Source organism: Amphiprion ocellaris, chromosome 2 (assembly GCF_022539595.1).
Source record: "Amphiprion ocellaris isolate individual 3 ecotype Okinawa chromosome 2, ASM2253959v1, whole genome shotgun sequence".
In the NCBI taxonomy this organism is placed as follows: Eukaryota; Metazoa; Chordata; class Actinopteri; family Pomacentridae; genus Amphiprion; species Amphiprion ocellaris.
This window is the reverse complement of record NC_072767.1, coordinates 38,941,151-38,964,675: the sequence shown is the minus strand read 5'-3', so window position 1 is coordinate 38,964,675 and position 23,525 is coordinate 38,941,151. Positions and strand designations below refer to the sequence as shown.

General features: G+C 41.4%; 1 protein-coding gene and 1 long non-coding RNA gene across 2 annotated transcripts in view; one reads left to right on the top strand and one right to left on the bottom strand.

The window, feature by feature from the left end:
* fgf22 (fibroblast growth factor 22) overlaps window positions 1-9,142 on the bottom strand; it is a 30,227-nt gene extending 21,085 nt beyond the window's left edge. Inside the window, exon 1 of the mRNA XM_023285382.3 lies at window positions 7,847-9,142. Within this exon, the coding sequence (XP_023141150.1) occupies window positions 7,847-8,222 (376 nt within the window). The 5' untranslated portion in view covers window positions 8,223-9,142. The remainder of the gene's footprint in view (window positions 1-7,846) is intronic.
* Window positions 9,143-9,348: 206 nt separating this feature from the next.
* On the top strand, window positions 9,349-21,430 carry LOC129349999 (uncharacterized). Its single transcript, XR_008603185.1, has 3 exons — window positions 9,349-19,322; window positions 19,955-20,113; window positions 21,023-21,430. It is a non-coding gene; the product is annotated as an uncharacterized LOC129349999 (long non-coding RNA).
* The last annotated feature ends 2,095 nt before the right edge of the window (window positions 21,431-23,525 follow it).

The following is a 23,525-nucleotide window of genomic DNA, read 5'->3' as shown; positions in this document are numbered from 1 at the left end:
TTTCAGGGAAGACTCTGTATGGTCTCAACCTGTTGGTATGCACGGACCAGCACCAGAGACGCTGGTTTTGGTCTCTCACATTTGCATTAATTATCGTACGTCTACTTTTAGGAAACAAATGTAAAACAGTCTAAAAAGTGGCCTCAAGCTTTAATGGCACGAGTACTTTTACACAGTTCGCTAAGCGGGACAGATATGTTCTGATTTATTTACTTGCTTTTTCTCAAATGTAATCTAAATGCAAGACAAAACTAAATATAAGTATTTTTTCACTCATCAGCCCAATCTTAGAGAGATGTGGCCTTTTCTTACCCAGCTCTTAGTCCATATATTGCTAATTTTTTTGCTATCACACATATAGGGAACAGTCCACATATAAATGTGAACTATCTATCTGAAATGAAGGCTTTAAGATTGAAATTCAATAACTGGTCTACTGATATTGATAAACACCAAACTGCATCTTACTAGTGCTTGTATTTTGCTTTCAGCTATATGACACAACCTTCCATTCACAACCTCTGAATTAACTTCACCTTTAATCATTTGAATGCTGCCATGGTCTCACACTTTCTAGTAAACTTTGTCATCCAGTAACTGTAGTGGCATGTCTCTATGTTGGTGACTTGATGGGATATACCACTTAAAATGGGACTAATGTATCTCAACTATTGGATAGTATGCCACACACTTTAAATCGAGCCTTTCATGCTTACCCGAGGAACAAACCTTTAGTGTAAGGTCTCACTAACTATTGGATAGATTGCTGGATTATGTTCATTTTGTCATTAATTATTATAGGATAGCGTTACTTTTTTCACCGACAAATCAGTAAGAAAGGATGGTTTTACCAGCTGATTTGTCGGTGAAAAAAGTAACGCTATCCTATTGGATAGATCGCCTAAAAGACTGGTTCTATATTGGTACAGGTGTCCATGGTTCCTAGACGATGAACTGTCAGTGATCATAATGATTTGCTGTTTTTTTCCTCTAGTGCCACTATCACATAAACATTTGTGGTTGAGAGTGAACCATATTAGAGGCTTTCAGAGCTATTAGCCTGGCTGTAGATTCTTAGTATTCTGTAGTCCTTCTTGGATTGTTAATTCAGCCCCTTAAAACTCATCTTTAAGCTATTTATTTGAAGTTTCTTTCCATAAAAATAGTCACTTCCTGTCTTAAAATGGCTTCCATGTAATGCACACTGTTGTCTTTTAGAGAGTGTGTGGCTCTATGAAGTCCTGGCCTCCATATTAACTCATTGCTCCCTAGTCAGTGCAGCTTAAGCACATCAGTTCACCGGAATCTGTTCAAAGACTTTAAAACTGCTCTGCACTACACAATAGCAAGTTGAAACATTGCATGAATCTAGCCCCTGCAAGTTGACAGAATAATTTTTTTTAAAGTTTGTTATGTATGAAACCCTGAAGTTTGAATCCATGTTTTTGAGACTGCTGCTGTACTGACTGCTTATTTCTTTCATGACGTGACTTAAAGCATATAAAAAACACCATATGGTCATAATAGCAAGTTAAAAAACTGGACTTTTACAGCACAACAACTCGTGGTGCTGCTGATGTCTGCCATATCTGCATTTCCAGTTATCATCTCACGTTCTGCACATACTGCAGTGATTAGCTGTAGTAAACGTTAGGTGTGAGACTTTAGGTCTGTTGTACTCATTATGACTTGATTGCCTAACAGCGAGTCAATATTTAGCCGCATAGATTGACAGGACAGGGTGTAGTTACTCTGTTTATGTTTGTGAGAAAGATTAAAGTCTGTTGTAGAGCCATGAAGTTTCCATGTGCTCTTGTGGCTTATAGCCTCACAGAAACACGGTGGAGAATCTGAGGTTTGCCTGAATGTCTTTTAAGATTGATTTTACTGCCTCTTATTGCTCACTTTATGATTAGGACAAAATTCTACAGAAAAGTTTTAAGGGTAACAGGTGCCTTACATAGCTAGTCCCAGGTTTATTGCAATTTTGAGTTAATTTTGAACACCTTTAAACTCCTGTAGCTGTAGCCAGGCAGGCGTAGTTGTATTTAGGAATGCCAAGTTGTTTCCCCCTCCATCTACAGCAGGGGTTCTCTTTCAGCTTCTTTATTCTTGGGCCAGTGGTTAAAAGCCTTCCAAGACATGATGTCTGGCTCAGTCCAAGCAGGGAGGTGAGAGGCTTTATTAGACGGGTCAATTCAAAACAATTAATCTGTCTTGGTCAATCTAAGGTTGGGGCAGGACCTGTCTACCCGTGTCGCAATGGGATGATGACATCAGTGCGCATGTGTGTGCATGTGTATGGCTCCAGAAGTGAGTGGCGGCTTCATGACTATTTCCTTTGGTGAATGATTTCAAACATGTGGTGCTGCATGAGTAAGGCTCGCCAGTCTCCTGTTCCCAACTGATCTAATTAATACTCATTTTACACCTTTCACTAAAAGCACACCCTGTAATAACGGTGCTAATGTGCTCTCATTGACCAAAATGGCCAAAGCTCTTCACTCGCGCTTTAAAAACTTACTGTTTGGCTGTGACCATGGTCGGTATTTTATTTCTCTACTGTAATTAATTGTTGCTCATTACACTGGTGTTTAAAGCACCTAAATCATTGAGGGGGTAACTTTTGGGCAGCAAGAAACAGTCTGCTGCTGGGAAAAGGATGAAAAATAGAGGTAAGTATACTACTGATTTCTTTCTGGCTCATTTATTTTTTAAAGAGTAAGACCCCGGACTATTACACACAGTAATCATTTAAATATTCATGTATCTAAAATGTGCTTTGTACAAACTTTCAGTATATTAACATCTTCTGTCAGTGGCTTTAACGTCCAAGTAGCTGCTTGCTGGCACTGTGGAGTCTTCTCCTTTGTGCTCCCTTCACACCCACAGGATGTGCAGAGCTGTGCGATGTTATAAAGGAATTGGCTGCCGGAGCCAAAGTCAGACTCTATAAACCTGTTGATGAACCCAGTAAATCCTAGAGAGGAGCCAGAGCCAGACTGCTAAAGGTTGTTAGCTACTAATTGCTACATTTCTAGAGCCCATTCAAGATATCAAACCCTGGTGGCAGAAACCAGGGATGCTCTGCTAATTAGACTGACACTGACACTCTTGTCCTGCAATGTTCCCAGGACAGTGATAGTGTGAAGGATGTGACATGCGTGTTCAACATGCATGCAGTGATGTTTTATTTCGTTTTTTAGTCGTCTTTATAATAGGAACAGCTGGCAAAGGGGTCGATTTCCACTTCTTCTCCCACAGGCTGCGGCCATGCACTGTCTTTACAGTGAGGGGGTGTGGGGGTAATAAATGCATGATTCGTGGGATTTTACCCTCTGTTGGCATCCGAAAATGTCCACGAATGCCCTCTCGGTTGAGACAACCCAGAGGAAACCTTAATGCCTAATGAGCAACGGGAAACGCTCCAGCACTCCTCTAGCCTTTAATTTCCACCTCAATACTAAGCAGAGCACGCCCCGGCCCTTCTCCTAGCCTCATTAACATGTGTATTCTCCCCGATTCAAAACACCAAAGCACTTCCTTCAGCCAGGTGCTTCCCTCTTTAGCCCCTCCAGCCTCGGTGCTGTTGATCCAGTCACACATCCCTGTCTGAGCCCGACCAGAATTAATGGTGAGTCATGGTGGGGATGAAGGAAGGCTCGCGCAGACTAAACCTCCTTACACCTTTAAAATGGCAGGCAGTACAGAACAGACATTTTGTAATGTCTGTTGCAGTGGTTTGTGAAGGCAAGTGTCCCCAAAGTGCAGCAGGAGACGATGTATAAACCAACGATGAAGATCTGACTTTCTGTTATGGTTACAGAGAATGTAACGGAGAAGTCTTGCTCCCTAATGGTGCTTTTTATGTGTATTTTCCTGCCATTTCTAAGAAAACTGTATTTTAAAGTGTCTTCTGTTTTAGTATATCATAATAGTGACAAGACTGCATGACTGGAGTATTTTTTTTTTTAAAGTTTGAACTAATATCTTAATGGCACAGAACTGTTATTTATTCATCACACTGGATCAACTTTTTATAAGTTTAATACAACAAAATGATTCAAACTTCTTCCAGCTCTGGTCTATATCATCTTCTTTATTTTCAACACTGCCTTGGTCAAACCCAGTAGGTGAATAAGTCATCGGTCTGTAGCACTCGTCTCATCTTTTCTGATTTTCAGTCTCTCCTTTGTGAGTGACAGTTTCCCCTGTCTACAACAAGTCTGAATAATTTCCACAACATGTTTCAGTGGGGTGGAAGATTTTCTTCCCATGGTCTTATTCCAAGTCAAACACGTTCATGAACTCGGAAAACTCTCACATCAAACAGCAACACCAAGGGAAATTTCGTAAATACAACACGCCCCGGCCTGTTAGAGTTGCGCGGCTGTGGAGGCAGAGTTTAGTGACTTCTGCGACTGTAGCGGTGCAGTTGGTGTGACCTTATTTCCTAAGGGTGAATCGGCTGGAGGCTGCACAAGCGTTTGATGCCATTATCCACACACACCCAAAATTCAACAGTACAACCTTTTAAGATATGGTGAAAAAAAAATAAACATAAAGTAAAATATATGCAATGAAGTGTGCCCAGAAAATAATTGGTGAAAGATAAAAGATTAAATAAACAAGTGTGCAACTGAAGCGTGAAATTAAAAGCCACCTTCATCTGTTAATTGAATTTGACTTTAATGACTCCATGTGGAGCGTTGCATTTAGCTTTTGCTGTTGCAATTGATCATGAAGCGGTTGCTGGGCGTGCCTGCACAGCTGTTGCGCTGTAGCACTGTCTAATTAGCAGGCTATGACCAATGACCTAGGACAGGATATGATGCGTACCTGCCTCTGGAGCTTTTGTAAACACTTGGGTGTGTTTTTTCCCCTCGATCATTTTCTGCCTTGCCATAGGTCAAAAGAAAAACATGTCGCAGCCCTCCCTTTCGGCCCCTCAAAGTACTGTACTTTGTCTCTTTGTGTGGCTGTTTCGACAAGTTATTTTTAGAAACTTCTGTGATCAAGCGGTTTGTAATTATAGGTAGAACTATATTTAGACTATATTTGGTTTCAAGTTCTGCAGTCACATGACAGTCAGTGATTTTTATCTCTGGATTTTGATTAACAAATGCGTTACTATTCTTGTTCAGCGAGTTTACAAGTTGCATGATTCTGATAACGAATGCCAGGAAAAGATACCTGAGGCCTTAGTGTTTGTGTTTGAGTGTGTGTTTGTGTATGTTTCCACATTTGTGCTCACAAGGCAGAACATTTTTCTTGGAACACTTTGGAGATGTAACTGATACACACTCAGCCCGTCCTGTCTGTTGCCAGTGGCAGTTTTGAATTTCATAACTCTGCAAAAAGAGTATTTAACCATTTATCTGCCCTTTAATCACATCTGAAGAGCAGTTTAATGACTTAATAAACAATTTGATGACTTCTGTGCAATATTTATATTAAGTTGTAAGTCACCTCTAGTGAACTGTAATTTCAAACCGATAAAAAACATGCATTTGCCATTTATGTTTTGCATTTTTCCCCTATCTCCCTTCAACCCTGTCCAGCTCTCTAATCCTTTAAACCCACCATCCCTCTAAGTCAGTCTTTCTCCCTCTCGCTTCGTCCCTCAGCTGTTCCATGCCCCTGCTCCACTGGGATTGATACAATATTTTCCAACCTCAATTAGCAGAGAGCTTGTTGACTAATTCCAACTGTTTTTGCACCTGAGAGGGAGCTGGGAGTCGGGGCTGGAAAAACTGAGTGGGGTGGAGGTGAGGGCCGGAGCCTGGGTGTAGCAGGCAGAGCTGACAGGGCAATATAGCTGTGTCGACAAGAGTGTAAGGGCAACACAGAGGACAGACTGGGCAGGCTGAGGACAGTCCTGAGCAGAGATATGTTGTGTACAAGCAGGATAATACAGACAAAAAACAGCACTGCAACTTTTGTCTCTATTGATCTGTGTTGGAATGTATATGCAAGTAATGCAATCATGTAAACATGCCTGTGTGTTTACATTGTGTTGTATTTACATCAAATGGAGAAAGTTATTTCAATAGTATTGATAGAATCCTAAAACCAAATGCGTCCTCCTTCCTGTGCAAGACTCAGCGCTGATGTTGCGTCTAGTATCTATGTCACCGCTCTCGTCATTAAATATGCACAACTTCCTGCTTATCCTGCCACTCTAATCTATAGCATGGCCAAATTCTCTGGGTCAGGAGGCTTTAAGTCTGATTGAAAGCCTCCTTATGTGATGGCAGCACTGGTAGTCTCACACAGAAATAGAGATCTCAAAAAGAAGAAAGCAACAGATCTGTCTCATTGTGAGGCGCAACCACAGACTGACCACAAGGTCCATTTTGTTGAATTTAAGGCAACGCTTACATGACCACTGGTTTGGCAGCGTGCTCGTCTGGGGGTGCAGGTACACACCCTCACTCTGTGTGAGCACAGAAAGAATCGTTCTTTCCACCAAAGGAAATGAAAGGATGATGGATAAAGTGTATAAGGACATTACATGTAAGGGGACTGCACTTTATCATGCAACCCCCTAAGCATAAATGACTCAAGCACAAATTTCACAATCAGTATTTTGCTATTTTCTAATGACCCAAAGCACTTTAGATTTAAACTTCCTCATTTTGCCAAATTTCTCCCGGTCCTCCTGTGTGACTTTTGTCAAACTGCCAAATTCAAGCACAGTCTGGATGTAATATTTTATTATGGTAGCTGACATATATTACCACTATAATGGAAGAATAATGGCCCAACTTGGATAGCCTCACGGGTCCAAATTGAACACAGTAATAATTCATCTCAACTTGAGTTTATAACAGTGTGTGTGGCTTTTAAAGATTCAGCCAGGTGACTAATACCCGGCAGGTTTAACAAATGTCATCCAGTCTGCAGCTTGGAGCTCATTGAAACAGTGGCAACAGACTGACTGGCCTGTTCACTGGACGCAGCCGCTGCTCTTCCCCCCAGTAGCAGTATGGAAAAACTCTGACTCACCCACTTGTATAAAAAGGCATTAACGAGCAAATACATAAATATTACCGTCAAAGGCAAGAATGTCTCTAAGAGCTATCCAATCAGTCAGTCAGCCAGTGACTAATGGAGAGGGAGGTCACATCATGACCAGAGTCGGTTCATCTGACCTGGTCAAGCATCTGAAAGACACCCATTGATGGACACGCTGAAGAGGCTTTGGCTGCGGCATGAACGAGCTCTTCTCAGGTGTCCCTTACACCACAGATTGTGTGTAGCCTACAGACTTACAGGCAGAATAAACTACCTGGATTTGTACAGTGAGCACAGTGAGGTGAGTTGTTGCAAAGTGTTTAAGAGGAGGTTTTAAAGTTCCCTACTTGTGCATGTGGACAAACACAAACCAGCACATGGATGGGGTAAATGACATGTGAAAGTGCTAATTAATGTGGGGAAAATGTGTTTCAGTTTACACCTGCTCCTTGCGATTGATGCACTTTCACCACAGTTTTGACAAGTTAATTCCCGGTGAAACCGAAACTTTTTTCCAAGCCCCAGTCTGCGCCACCAACTGATGCTCACTGTCTTTCCTCAGTGCCTGCCGTCCCATGAGGAGTCTAAATCCACACTGGGGTATTCTCTTCTTACCTAGCAACGCGTCTCTCATTCTCTAAACACAACACAAATAGCTCAGCAGTGATATAACCATAGGATATCCCTATGAACTGCTATAAAAAGTCAACAGATAAGAAAGTTCAGCTGTAACAATAAAAGTAAGAGCGTCATAGGGCATCCTGTCTCTGACACACATTTTTTAGATACAGAACTTTAGTGTCACTGTGGCTGTTGCCAGGCTACTTACTGTCAGCGTAGTTTTTTCGCCGGGTGCCGTCCACCTTGCCTGTTTTGTCAATGCAGAGGAAGAACTTGTTGGCAGAGTACAGTCGCCGTAGCCGGACGTCACCCTCTAAGTGATTATAACTGCGCGTGTGTCTTTCCAATGTCCACGAACAGTTGATGCCACTCGCCAGCACCTGAAGGGGTTCATGCCCTACCCGAGGAGGACAGGCCCCCGTGGCAGTGCCAGCAGTGACCAGAAGCAGGGTGAAGCATGCCAGGCAAAGGGAGGCTGCGCTGGGCAGGGGGAGAGGCGGCCCAGTGGAAGCTGCAGGCGTGGAGGTGCTGCTGAGGGCAGGTTCAGGACAGAGATGAGCTACGGACGCCGTCCATCTGCTCATGGTGGGTCAGACTCCCAAGGTGCACCTTGTGCAAGCTGTAGGCATGCTGATGATCAGGAGATGTCCCTGCGGGAGGGTGGGAGTCCCGAAGCGAGAAGGGAGGGAAATGGCACTCGCAGCAGATCCTCTGGATGTCACTGGTGGCCAATCTCCACGTTGGGCTGACAGCAGGCCTTCCTTCCTCACTGCATCGAGCTTGCCAAAGTTTCTCCGGCTGTCATCTTCAGGTCGAGTTTTTAGATCTGTCTGTTGAAAGTGTTGCAATTTTATGAATCCACTCTTTGATGGCGCTCTGCTTGTCCTCCTGGAGCTGAAAGTCTTCCTCACCGGTCCACAGTTAAAGTCCTGGGATGCTTGAAGATGCACATGTGTATGTGTGTGTGTGTGTGTGTGTGTGTGTGTGTGTGTGTGTGTGTGTGTGAGTGAGTCTGACAAAAGATAAGTGTGTTTCTGTGTGAGTGTGTGTTGGAGTATGTGTGTATCTGTGTGTGTGTGTGTGTGTGTGTGTGCACCTTGCGATTCTCTGCTCTTTCCAGCTGGATAGGAACAAGGTGCCTGTCTGAGCTGCTGACCCGTGGCTGAGAGGGAGTTGAATGAGGGCTGGTGACTGACTCTGTGTGTTTGTGTGTGTGTGAGTGTGTGTGATACTGAGAGAAAAAAGAGAGGGAGTGAGTAAGCGAGTGAGTACGGGAGGGAGAGAGAGTGTGTTTGTGACAGAGAGAGAGAGAGAGAGAGAGAGAGAGAGAGAGTGTGTGTGTGTGTGTGTGTGTGTGTGTGTGTGTGTGTGTGTGTGTGTGTGTGTGTGTGTGTGTGTGTGTGTGTGTGTGTGTGTCAGGCAGGCAGTGAGTGTGTGTCAGCCTGTACAGGGCAGCCAAGCAGCAAGTGAACGGCCTCACGCTCTGCTGTGTGCAGTCAGTCAGTCCTCCCTTCTGTGGAGGCACCGGCTGAGTTGTCCTGCATTTTATCCTGGGCAGGGCCAGCATCTAGGGGGTTGAAAGGGATAGAGGGGAGGAGTGGGGGGATGGGGCCGCTGCCGCACTCATTCATAACCATTTCAAACAAATGAGAAGCATCAAACACCAATCTTTCTCTCTCTCTCTCTCTCTCTCTCTCTCTCACCAAAAAGTTTATTCTCCGAGTCATTTATGCTTTTTCACCTGATGATTTTATCGTTCTTCATGGTCACAGACACCTGGAAAGACTTACATCCTCTTCCTATCCCATGACCTCTGCTGTCTCTCTCTGCAAGCATTTTGTAACACGGTCAAATCAGCTCCATTACTGTCCAGTAAAACCAGCAAGGAGACCGTTTTTTTGACACCTTCACTCTCTTTTCTTCTCCTTGGCCACATGGGGCAAATTAAGGGAGTCTTTCCTTTTCTTTTCTTTTTTCTTTTCTTTTTCTTTCTTGTTTTTTCTTTTTTTTTTTTTTACAGCTGCTGGTTCAAATCATCAAGCAGTCAGAAACAGAGCAGGTTGCAGGAGTGTTGCTAGAGCTAGTCCAGATGAAGCCTGAGAGACTTTTCTGATCACCTGTGCTAATATTTCAATGAAACACCCTCTCTGATCTTTGCCATTTAATTTGGCAGAGGAGGGCGGAAATGAAGAACACCTTTTTTGTGACTTCCCACACTCTTGTCTGTTTTTTACAAGCTATGTAATGAACCTGATTAGGGTAAGGCAGCATAGCAAGGCTGACCCGTTCCACTTGAGCATTTGCTATTGCAATGTGAAGAAGAAAAACAATCTCTGGACTAGAATTTGAAGGAAATTTTAGATTTATTTTAATAAAAACACTTCAAAGCTACGCAAAAAGACAGGAGAGGTGACAAATTAAGTATGTATGTCTGATGTTTGTGTGAGAAATTGAGGGAAAAGATGCAAAAATTCTCCAGCTAGCTTTGGCTGTCATCTGCTTTTTTAAGAGTCCTTGTTTCAATTATCCGTCCCACCCCGAGGCCACACTTGTCCACTGCTGGAAGTGTGTTTGAGGACTTGTTGCTCAGAGAGTGTGACAGTCACTTCACACTCTTCTAGCTTGTTAACTGCCCCCAGAGACTTGCTGTCCAGCCTAGCCCCTATTTAAACCTTACCGCCACAATAAAAAAAAAAACTTAAGAGAAAAAGACCAGTCAACTCTCTCTCCAAATTCCTAGCTCCAGCAACCCCCTCCCCCCCCCAAGCCATTCCTGTCAACCTGCCGATATGTCCTGGTCCTCGGTGCCTGCCGGGCTCCTCATCAAAGCTACTTTCAGCGCAGATCTATGTGGGCTCTTCGTAAAAAATCACAGTCTTTCACCCTCAATTAAAGCGCTCTGCCAGGTCTGTTAACTTCCTTCAGCTTTATCTTCTCTCGCCTCTTGTCTTCGTCCTTGAAAGTCAGATCATCAGTCGCCACCACACATGAGCTTTTACTTACTGGAATTAGGAAGAGTCAGAATGAGAAACAAACATCAGCATGGAAACAGAATGTTTTCAAAGAGGTTTTTTTGTTTAGCGATGAAGTAAGTTTTTTCACCATATTTGAAAACATTTAATTGTTTTTATTTAATAGGGACAATGCAATTAACATAGCTTCAATACAGTTCATGAATCCGATGTGTTGCATGTAGAGTTTTAGCTACAGCTAATTCTCAATTTTCTGAATATTGTTTGCAGACTTCACTCAGCATTTGGCTTATTGTTCTCTCAGTCAGCACTGTGTAGGAACTAATATTTCTCAGCAAAGTGATATAAAACCTTTGGAGAACAGGTGCCTTTGCTTCAGAATGGATGAAAGTGTAAAATTTCTTTGCGAAAACACAAAAAAAACACGTCATCATAGTCAACTTTGCAATGCTTTGCAGACTAATCAATTAGTGACTATGACCTGAAGCAAAATTGTTGTTCCAGAGAAGAAATGAAATTGAATCTGACAGTACAAATTTAAAGTGCTGGTTGCTTTCCTTTCCTGTTGCTGAGAGAGCGAGATCATTTGTTGCACATGTTTATGCTTAAGATCAGGATTCCAGCTAACTGTCCCAAGAGACTGAGTGCATCATTTATAAACTCTTCAACTGTGTTAACCATTTATTGTTCCATAATAACATTGCTAATGTTCAAAGGAAAGTGCCAATTGTAGTCTACAGTCCAAAAATAGAATGAAACTGAATATAAAAAAAGGCCACTGAGATGTGTTTTTTTGCATTTGCAAAATTAAGCAAAACCGAATATGGCAATGCAAGTTTTCTTTCTAGAAACCTGCTTTTACATAGAAAGTATAGCAATATTAATATTATTTAAAAATGAAAATGATGTAAGACTTAGTGCACACAGATTGGTGCACTATTTCATTTAATGCAACTTACATATTGCATCCACTACTACATATTTATAGTTCATAGTCTTTTGTGTAAGAAAAAACCAAAAAACTGTATTTGTTAGTCATTTGTTAGAGAGGGATCTTTCTACCAAAAATATCATGTAAACACACATCTGAACAAACAACACAAAGACAGCAAGAAAGACACCGAGAAGAAATCTTCCTTTTGCTTGAAATTCCCCCTAATTAAAATCATACAATCATTCTATGTACTGCAAAACTCCTCAGAAATCAGAATGCCTCGTGAGGTCAACAACAAAGCTTGGGCCTCATGTGAATGTCAGATGTGGCAGCAGATTGCTTTGTGGTGTCTTAGAAGCAAATGTTTGGGCTCTGAGCTCAGTGCCAGAGCAGACACAAGCATAACGTGTTTCTTTGTCTTAACGTCTTAACATGTGATAGCTTGCTGTTTTACAGTGTGAATGTTTCATGTTGAAAATGGGGGTAATTTGCATGATTTCATGGCCATATACTAAGAGTTTATTAAATGTGCAGTGTTTAGAGTCTCGTCTGCATTTACAATTTTCTAATTAGGACAGCACGCAATCCACTGCATTACTTCTAATTTCAGAAACAAACAAGGGGACAAATAACACCTCTTTTAAGCTGTATAAGGAGGGTACTTCAGAAAGTTCTCTGCTTCACTCAGAAACAAGGAGCACAGCTCTCATTCTGGGGCATAACTGTATACTATAAAGCCTTATATCACTGTCCTCAAAAGGAGCTACATTTTTTATATTGTCTTTGCAGGTGATGCCCTTTAAAAAACATTAGGTAAGAGGGAAACCCAAAAATGGACAAGAAAGAAGCCAGAAAGTTTCACCATCGTTAACATCTTGATTCACTCCTGACTTGGCAGATTCACAATTAAAGCGCCATTAGTCATGTGACCTGAAGGGACTATACATTCTGGAACTCCTCATTAGTGAGAACTGAAGAAGCCTCTTGGATGAGAGGTGAAACGTCTTCAAGAATCTACAAGAGAAGTCCAGTTGCTTTGAACTGAAGCTCCTACAATTACCATGACCTGGATGGCTGAGAATCTACACAGACGTATGGCCTCCATTTGATTGTCCATGGTTGCTGATTTTGAGCGTCCAGAGTGTGGGTCATCTTCAGTGCTCATTGTCCCGCTTGAAATCAGCGACCCACTTCTTTACAGTTAAATAGTGTTAGGAATCCTCACCAAGTGTGTTGACCATGTCGGTGCGGATTTCCATGGGCGTCTTTAACTTTTTATGCAAATACTTTATCAGCTCTGGCTTCTTTCTTGTCCATTTTTTGTTTTCCCTTTTACTCACTGATTATCAAAGAGCATCAGAATGAAGAAATGATAACCAACATTTTTTTGTGGACTTTTGGAATTACGGCTATCGTTTTCAAGTGAGGCCGAGATGTTTTTGATTATAGGCACAGTGATGTTTAGAGCTAAATGCTAACTCACCTCTGTCTCAGCTTAGGCAGAAGGGATACTGCTAGATTGGCATTTGTTTGGTACGAATTCTGGACAACTTAAAATTTGGATGATGGCAGTGGACAAAAAGTTAAGGCATTCATCATTATTCAGAGGGCATGAATGGCAGTGGAAAGTCTGATCTGTCCATTACTTGGATACTTGATACTTGTTACTGGGAGATTTCACTCATAACTCCAAATATCAACCTTATGATAGTGTTATGGTAAATGTCATGCGATTTATCCTCTGGGGACCATGACTATCCACACAAAATCCCATCCTATTCCATTTAATAGTCAAAACCTTTCTGTCATGACCGACATTGTAGACTCACCAATGGTCAGAGCAGCCATTCCATCTCTAGAGGCTGAAAAGATCCATGATCTAGCTAGCTGCAGTTTAGCTTGATCTCTATTACAACTACCGCAACCAGGGTGGATTATACTGGATCATCCCTGAGCTGAGTTTAGCTGCGTTGCTTTGAGTAGCATTGTGCTGAGTCGTGCAGGGTGGGTGTGCCGTGAACTGAGAACAGCGCTCTGAGAGCCGGGCACCCAAGGAGGATGTTCTCAAGTGGAGGAACCTAATCTTTCCCAGCAGGGATCCAAGCGGCTCTCTAAGTGTATGAATAGAGATAATATCTCTATAATGAGGCCGGTTTTGTACCATCAAAGTCTTCAAAAGGGTCTGAAACCTGACCTCCCTCTTAGCACTGACAATCCCCCAGTAATAGCTCCCTATTATTAATTGTTTTGCCTTCCTGCTAAATCCGTGTCTCTCACCCTTGACCTAGTGCTTTTAGATATACTTGCACACTGCTAGTTTGGGAATCAGTGCTTGAAAGGAGGGGCATTTGTTTTCCTCGTTTTTCACAAAATTCTTTCCAGATACAAAACAATCTTCTTCCTCTTAACTATGCATGCTGAAGTGCATAAAGTCACAACACTCACATCAGGAAATTATCTCCTGCATTATTATTCATGGGCAGTAAATTCTCATAATTTCAGTGATTGTGCAGTTTATCGTTTCAGCACGTGCAACGCTGCCTGTTGGTTCAGACCCAATGCAGGTGTGTGTTATATCTCTGAGCTGTGGTTGGCTGACGAACATCCGGATGCGGTTAAAGGAACTGCAGACCACCACGACTCAGCCTCACTGAGGACATTTGCATATCCTGCTTCATGACTATTGTCTATTGTAAGCGGTGTTATGATAAGTGGGTCATCTATCTGATGCCGTGAAGAGTTCTGAGACATGCAACCTGCCAGTTCTTCACAAGATTGCAATCCAAGATCCAGCTGTCTGATAAAAAAAAATCTGTAGTGATTGAACATGTTTGCACAGCTAATCTGGTCTATCATGAAAAATAACACAGATAGAACAGGATGTAGCTGCTGGTGATGTAAAAAAAAAACAGTTCTTCAAGTCAGTGCTGACTCGGCGTTTCTCCACTCTACTAATGAAAAAGAAGAGTGTGTCGTTGCCTACAGGTACAGTAGCTTTGTCTGGATGTTGAGGTTGACCTGCCATCATTAAAGTCTGTAGGATACATGATTCTCTCAAATTATTCCATTAAGATACACTTGTAAATAGGAGCAAGACACATCCTAAGACATTTTAACTGGCTCACTAATTGAATCCATCTTAAAATGTGTGTGAGGGGAAGCTCAGTAAGAGCATGTGAGTCACAGTAGTCCAGTAAAGCCAAAGGATCGTTCTAATGTCTGTCTCACTGTAATAGACAGTAATTGACATGCGTAATGAGCAAGAGTGTTTGAAATGTTTTCTCTGAAAGCTTACAGTTGAGTAGGCAAAAAATATTAAGGTATCAGCTTTACTCCCAACGTGATTTTTTTTTTTTTTTTTTACATTTTTAATAAGTGTAAATTCAACTCTAAATATGACTCTTTGTTGTTGAGGATGTCACATATATGGAGGCTCATGTAGGGGTCGCAGAAGAAGCCTTTTTTCCAGCACTAATTCCATGTAAGTGGTGCAGGCTGCACACACACACACACACACACACACACACACACACACACACACACACACACACACACACACACACACACACACACACACACACACGACTCACAGGCACACAGGAACACATGCCAAAAGCATTTAGCCATACACGCATCTCACAGTGAGAAGTATCTCCATCAAGTTTCCCTGGCCAGGTGAAGCCGTTTCAAAAAACAGCCCTCTCTCCATCTGTTAAACAAATAGGGAGCCCCTACAAAGGTGTGCAAAAGAATCCACATGATCAAAGTGTACGAGAATGGCAGCCTTGTCTTGGCCTGGCCATTATCAGGCCCCATGAATGCCTGTCTTCTCCTCTTTTGTCGGTTGGGGCATTGACAGTCACTCACCCGGCAATGACTGTCACACCAGCGCAAAGAGCCAGCCTCCGACAGGGGCCAACCACATCAAACGAGGCTGTCAAGGGGCCCTGCTCGTGAACCGTGGCAACAAACACCTCCTGATCCTCACCTACAGCTCAGCAGCAGACACCCACCGCTGTGCTCTCAGCCACTGCCTCCACTGAGAAAAGATGTACTGCCCGGACCTCATTTCCCTCTCCATCCCCCTCCCTCCTCTCTCTCTCTCTCTCCCTCTGTCAAGTAGTGCTTGTGTTAACCTCCAGCCCGCCGACACACAAAGGGCTGCTAAAGTGTTTAAGAATGCTTTATGGATGCATGACAAGGGGAGGCTGACACTGCTGGGGGTCAGAAAGTACACAGGATGTGAATGAGATAAATTCAGTTTTACTTTCATTTCAGAGCTGAGTCACGGCTGATTTAAACTGTATGAGGTTCGAACTTCAAAAGTCGAGCAGAAAAAGAAGACAATAATTTTCAACAGGCTGTAACAAGCGCTGGGGTTTAGGTCTGCAGGAGAACAGGATGCATGTTTAACTACCAGCTTCAGATTACATTAATGGTCATAAATGTGACCTTGTATACAGTGTTTTTTCTTTATTTTTAGGAGAAGTTGGGATGAAATAAAAATTGGCATAACAACTGTAGTAAATACTGTACATGTGACGTGAAAACACACACCTGGATTGAATTTTGTGGCATTTTAAGTGTCAGTTTCAGCCCTTAAAAGGGAGCTTGAAACATTGTGAATTTCACTTGATAATTTGTAGCATTTAAAAGATTTATGCAAATTATTTTCCAGTTTTACAAATTTACTCTTCAATATTTATATCTGCACAAGGGACGCTAGTTCAGGAGGTAGATGGATTTTCAAAATTTGACCAATTTTCTACACAGATAAGCAGCATACAAAAGATTTCCATCTTAAATATAACAAGTCCAACAATGTTAAAGTTGCACAAAAAAGATCTGTTATATGAAAGAATCAGGTATTTATATGGGGTGTGAAATAGTATCATATTGACCTCTAATATCAAATTACAATACCATATAACTTACTATTGAAATGACTAGAAGACGCCAATTTTCACCTTGGTCTCCAGTTTGACCTCTACTTCCATTTTTACTGACTGGGGTGAGACTGCCACCTGCAGGCCAAACGTGATTCACTGTTTATTTCAAACTAGCGAAGTCACTGAAAAGACAGAAGAAAAAATCTAAATACATTTTGACACTCAGCAATAATTCAGTGTAGTTTCGCCCCTAAAATATTGAAAGGTGAAATGTAAATAATAAATCATAAGCACAACATGTGTTCTAACTAAAAGTTGTTATTATCTAATTAATGTTTGCCCTTTAAATATCTCCTCATACTGTCCAGAATTGACTCCAAGGAATAAAGGCAAGGAAGGCAGAACAAACAGAAACTGGAAGTAGAGGTCAAGACAGAAGGCTTTGCCTAAGTACAGTTCTGCTGGAGGTTTTACTCATAGGAAATCTATGAGTTCTATTGGTTTTCCATGTCTACTTTTGTCGAATCTTAATTTAAAAAAAGTCAAGGGATTTATTTGAGTAGAAAATATTATACACTCTAAAAACAAATGTTTATAACAAACAAACAAAACAAAAAAATGTATGTAGCTATTTGCAGTTATGACAACTTCTAATGAAGTTTTATTGAACCGACAAACTATATTGACTTAAAGGAATTACTGCACAGCGGAGTAGTGGTTAGCACTGTCGCCTTGCAGCGTCCCGGCTTTCCCGGGATCTTTCTGCATGGAGTTTGCATGTTCTCCCTGTGCATGTGTGGGTTTTCTCCGGGTACTCCGGCTTCCTCCCACAGTCCAAAAATATGCTGAGGTTAATTGATGATTCTAAATTGTCCGTAGGTATGAATGTGAGTGTGATTGTTTGTCTGTATATGTAGCCCTGCGACAGACTGGCGACCTGTCCAGGTCTCCCCTGCCTTCGCCCCAAGCCAGCTGGGATAGATTCCAGCCCCTCCGTGACCCTAATGAGGATCAAGCGGTGTATAGATGATGGATCTTGCAACTATACAAGATTATGTCCCCCAATTTACTTGTTCAAGTTTAGGTTTTTAACTTTAACAACTAAGTTTGTCAGGAAATTAGTATTTTGTATGATACTGTAAAGGTCTTAAAGTTGTATTTTATTATTGTAGGATCTTAACCTTCATATTTAAATCATGCAGGTAAATTTATACATCAGTGGTGCTAGAGGGTCTTAACTCAAATTTAGCTGGTAACTTCCTTAGGCTCCTCGTATTACTCTGCCAAGGAGTTGGTTTGTCTGTCTGTGTGCAACATTACTCAAAAACGAACCAACGGATTGACATGAAATTTTCAGGGAAGGTCAGAAATGACACAAGGACCAATTGATTACATTTTGCCAGTGATAAGGCTTATAGTGTGGATCTACGATTTCTGTATCATTGATGGAGTCACTGTAACTACGACAAGTGGACACTCTGCCTGCTAACAATCACATGATCCTACTACAAATCGATGACTGCGGACTTATTGGGACTTTTCCATCTGAAGTGATACATGAAATAAGCAGCCTCGGCAGAGTACTGCGCTCTCTGAGTGCTTTTCTAGTTTCTCTTGTAGCACTTTGGCTCAACAGTTGCTGGTCTAAATGAGCTATTCAAATAACAGTCACTTGACTTTTAAGGTTGTATTGATTTAATAATTATCACTTTTATGTGTAAATATTGACATATTGCCTTATTCATTCATGCATCTGTAATCTTTCCTTACCATAGTTATTCTTTTCTTTTCACCCTCTACCCTGCAGACTTTTCTCATCACACCACAAACTGCCAACTTCAGAAGTTCTCTGACAACTCCGCCATCGTCGGCCTCATCACGGATGGAGATGAGGAGGAGTACAGAGAACTTAACCGGGACTTTGTGGACTGGTGCCTGCTGAACTGTCTCCAGATCAATGCGGTGAAAACCAAGGATCTGGTGGTGGACTTTAGCAGGAACAGACACACTTCTCCTACACCAGTGAACATCCAGGGAACGGACTCTTACAGGTACATGGGTGTTCACTTAAACAAGAAACTGGACTGGACTACTAACATCAATGCACTCTATAAGAAAGGTCAGAGCAGACTCCACCTGCTCAGGAAACTGTGGTTCTTCAGGGTGCAGGGAGCACTTCTGAGGACATTTTATGATTCTGTGGTGGCATCAGTTATCATGTATGGAGTGGTCTGCTGGAGCAGCAGCATCACGGCTGCAGACAGGAAGAGACTGAACAAACTGGTAAAGAAAGCCATCTCTGTCCTGGGCTGCCCCCTGAATCCTGTGGAGGTGGTGGGAGACAGGAGGATGATGACAAAGCTCCTGTCTATCATAGAGGACACCTCCCACCCACTGTTCCCTCTAAACTGCGCGCGTGCGCAATTGCGCACTGCTGACACGGTCTCCGCGCACAGAAAATCTGCACTGCACACACAAAAAAAAAATCCAACCTAAATTGTAAATAAAATAAATACGTAACATTTTATTCTGTGCTATTTTTCAGTGTGAGTCAGTGAGTGACCGGTGACTGGCTGCTGCAGCCAATGATGCGATTCACATACGTATTTACCATAGACTGTATATAATGGTATTTACGCAGCTAATCAACGTCAGGCGTCCTTATGTGCAGCCACCTTTGTTCTCATAGATATGAATGAGTAGATAGGACATGCCCCTTTGAGCTGCGGTGCTACTGCTAGGCTAAGCTAGTGGGGGAAAAGTTTCAGTGCATTCTGTTGATGTAGACGGCGTGAAAACGGAAACAAGTATGCCGGCTCACTGTGCTGCATACAATTACACACTGTGTCGTACGATTGAGACATGGAAACTTGGAATGACTTTTCATAGGTAAGAATAGTTTTTGGCTCTTTTTTCATTATGAAATCTTGTTGAGAGCTTCCAGTCTATGAGAGCTAACTAGTTAGCCACTAGCAAAACGCTAAGGCGAGCTAGCAGCTTGACAAGCAAATACCAGATGATTAATAGTAGCTGTAGTATAGTTGTACAAGCAGTAGTAGTAATACTAAAAGTACAAGCAGCAGTAGTAGTATAAACAGCTGTTAGAGTCGTAGAAGTAGTATCAGCATATGTAATAGTATTACAAGTTGTAGTAGCAGTGCCAGTATCAGCAGCAGTAGTGAGTGCAATACCACTACTACTAGTAGTAGTCACATTGCTATAACTACCACCAATACAACCAATAGTACTTATAAAGCCTAACTCATGTATATCCAGATTACCATCTATGTTCTTCCTCCAAACCCATTTTATGATTGGGATTACAGGCAGTTCTTTAGGACTGCTCTCAAATAATTGAAATGTTACTAAACAAGGTTATACTTATCAAATTAAATAGCTCTGGTCTCCAGTATATTGGCAAATTCGGTTCTTTGTACTTAATTTATTAGCATGATTTTTTTTTTTACTATGTTGTGTACAGACTTAATTACTTCTCTGTCTACTTTTCTTACTCCATGTAGGTTTCCCAGAGACTATGGGTTGAGGAGGAATTGGAAGTTTGTCGGCTTAGACCTGGTGTCATTCCATCAGTGTTAAACTTCCCGGCTCATCTTGGAAGAGTACGTGCCAGAAAGACCACGACCAAGCAGCCTTGAGATCTTAGGCAGCTTCTCCCTGAGGTGGGTGTCGACGGTGTTCACAGTCAGGTCTGTGGTAATCCTGTCAAAAAACAAAACAGAAAAAAATCTAGATTATAAATCAACATGTAACCAAAGCACTCTGTGTATAACGCCATAGTATAGGATGTAGTTCAGAAAATGTCAAAGTATAGTATGCTTTACTCAAGAATAACATAGTATGGCCTGTAGTTCATAGTATAGCATGTTGACAAGAAAAAAAAACAAAACATAGATTATTATGTGGTTCAAAAAGCGCAAAATGATAGGATGTTGCCTAAAATTGTCATGTATGATATGTGGTTCAAAAAATGTCATAGTGTAGTATATTGTCAAAATAGTATGTAATTCAAGAAAACATCAGAGTATAATATGTCGTCTAAAAAATGCCATAGAATAATAATTTCATTGCACAAGTAAAAGTGCAGTAACTTTTAAAACTGTTCGAATTCTTATATGTTGCTAAAAAAAACAAAAAAAACTAAAACAAAAAAAAGTCACAGTAATATGGCAATTATAAAAGCCTGTAATATAGCGTGTCGCCCAACAAACATCACAGTATAGCCTTTAGTCCACAGCTGTCAGTAGGTGAGGAGCAACACAAACAGTCCAAATGCTGGTTTCCAGAGGGTTAGATGAGTATTTATTTGAAAGAGTAAGTTTACAACAACACAACATGTGAGGGGGTTAAAAACAAATGGGTGTTAGTAAAATAAAAATAAATAAACAGAACTAAAAGTGAACTTCATGTTGACATTGATGGGCATTCCAACCAGGAACAAAGTAAAAGATAATCAATACGAAAAAACCTCTTCCTGTTCACCTTCCTTTAAACCCAAAACCACACTGCAGTAGCACCCTAAACTAAAACTACCAATGAGTTCCCTGTTTTCCTTTGTGAACAATTCAAAGGTCCCTCTCTATCTCCCCACACATCCACCAACCACTGGAACACATCTCCAAAGTTCTGCTGGACCAGCTCAGCTTCCCCTCAGAAGAAGTGGCGCCCCCTGCCAGATGAAGGAGCCTTTTGAGAGGCAGCTGGCATCGTGATTGGACTGTACTTTGGTCTGTTCCAATCCAGCTTCAGCTCCAGAGACGGCAGGCGGGACGAGTCAGCGGAGGCCGGATGGACGAAGGCATGCAGCTGAGTACAATCCAGAAAACAACAGAGGAAGAAACAAACATAGTGTATACATCATATACTGTATAAAAGACACATCCACTGTAGAACTGTAGTAATTGTGGGCTGACTGATTTACTGATTATCAGTATTTTATTTTTTACTGATTTACGGTAATAAATACATTTAAAAATGGTGCTACTTTGGCTCTGAACCTTTATCTACCTGTGGTCGCTCTGTCTTCTGGAGTGATTTGATTGGTTATACGTCACGAATAAAACTCCTTTAACTTAACATCTGTAAACAAAACAAAAATGTATCAACAAAGTTTTCTGTTAGAGTTTGTGTTCTTCTAAGTTTAACTCAAGATTTTAAATACTTTCATTTACTGCAAATGAATATCTACTCCAAATGTCTCACTAATAATCATTATCAGCCTTAAAAACCCACAAAACACCCCTTTATACTCGACCACACTTAGTACAGTCCAGTTCCCCCTTCTATAAATCTGCTTGGAATCTTCAACTTCCTGTTTGTCAAAGTCGCCTTCTACCTGGACAGGTTTTGTTGGAGCTCATGCAACAAACATTTTGGGTAACTGCACTTTAATATGGATGGATGACACTGAATTAGAGTCTGTTTTAATGAGACTGAGTTAAGATGTGTAGCTCTGTCATTAAATAGGAAATTATTTCTCAGAATTCACAGAGAAAAGTCTGAAGTGTTTGCTAGGTTAGCATCCCACATGTTCTTTGGCTCAGCTAAAGCTAACTCTCTCCAACTTCTGGATCTCTTGAGTTGCTTGTTGTTAAAATATCTTGCTAGAGGTGCTGAAGCTCAGCATGTCTGAGATGTTTGTTCAAAATAAGCTCATTCTCAAGTCTGATCTGAACTGTCCTCTTTTGTTTGAACTTTTCCTAAACTTAAGAGTTAATGACAGAGCAGCACATCCAGACTCACTCATTTATGTAGAGATTAAACTTCAGCGTCATTCATTGATGTTAAAGTGCAGTTTTTCAAATGTTTGTTGCACATGCTCCCGACCAAACCAGTCCAGGTGGAAGACGATGTGTAGAGAAAGCTCCAGAGGATGAATATCACACATTTAAGTTGGAAATAAATGTCCTTTAATTAGACATTGTCATGCAAAAGTTGGATTTCCCTTTAATGATGTTCAAATCTTTGTTGAGTGTTTTGTTGATGTTGGTTTCTAAATGTTTTTTGACACTCGGCCCCAAAGATTAAAACCTTTTACTGCTCACAAGCTGCAACAATTCACACATTATCAACTATCTTTCTGACTAAACTAAGATAAAAAGTGAAAAACTGCCTGATTCCTGCATCATGAATGTAAATCTTTTTGGTTTTTATGACCGTAAACTGAATATATTTGGGCTTGACATTTTATAAACCAAAACAAGAAATGAATTAGTGGAGAAAACAATCTACAGATTAATGGACAAAGAAAATGTGTTTTCTAACATATATGGCTGAATTACTCAAACATTACAAGATACATACAATTTTAATTCAATTTTATTTATATAACGCCAATTACAGGTCAAATTGTCTTAAGATGCTTTATTTTTTTATATTTTTTTGTCATATTTAAAATATGACAAAGTAAGAAATTTAAACCTCTTGACTAATCCAATTTATTATTTAGTTTTTAAGAGACTAATTGACAATTCAAACTTTCTCCACTAAAACTAATAAACATGAGGTCAAATAGAAGGAAGAGTTTTAAATACTGCAGTCCCATGACGACAAGAATAAAGTTTGTCAACAAAAACTAAATCTGCTGGTGGATTCCATGAAAGTCCTAATAAAGGATAATAAAGTGTGATACTAAAGGTTTGTGGTGCTAAAAATCTCAGAGTAAAGATATGAAGTTGAACATCTGGATGGAGGTTGATAAAAGTTGACCTTCTTTCATTTCTCTGGAGCCAACTCCATGGATTTTCTGGATGGTGGTTCAAGACCTGCTCTTCTAGTGGTCTTCCTTCCAGTGGCTGTAAAAAGTCAGTCCATCGTGGCTGACTTCAACACCACTTCATGACAACTTGTTCTGCCTCCGACCTGGTGGAAACTCAAGAAACTCGGGAAAACCTGTCGAGACTCGAGGAACTCGTGGGGCGGGGGAAGATGTGGTGGGTGGTGGGGGGAGGCGGGGGAATAGAGGGGGGGAGGCCGCCACCCACCTCCCCGCCTACTCTCCGCCCTGACTCCACCCAGACTCCGCCTCAGCTCCGCCCATGTGGTCACTTGAGGAACTACGATGCCAAAGGGACG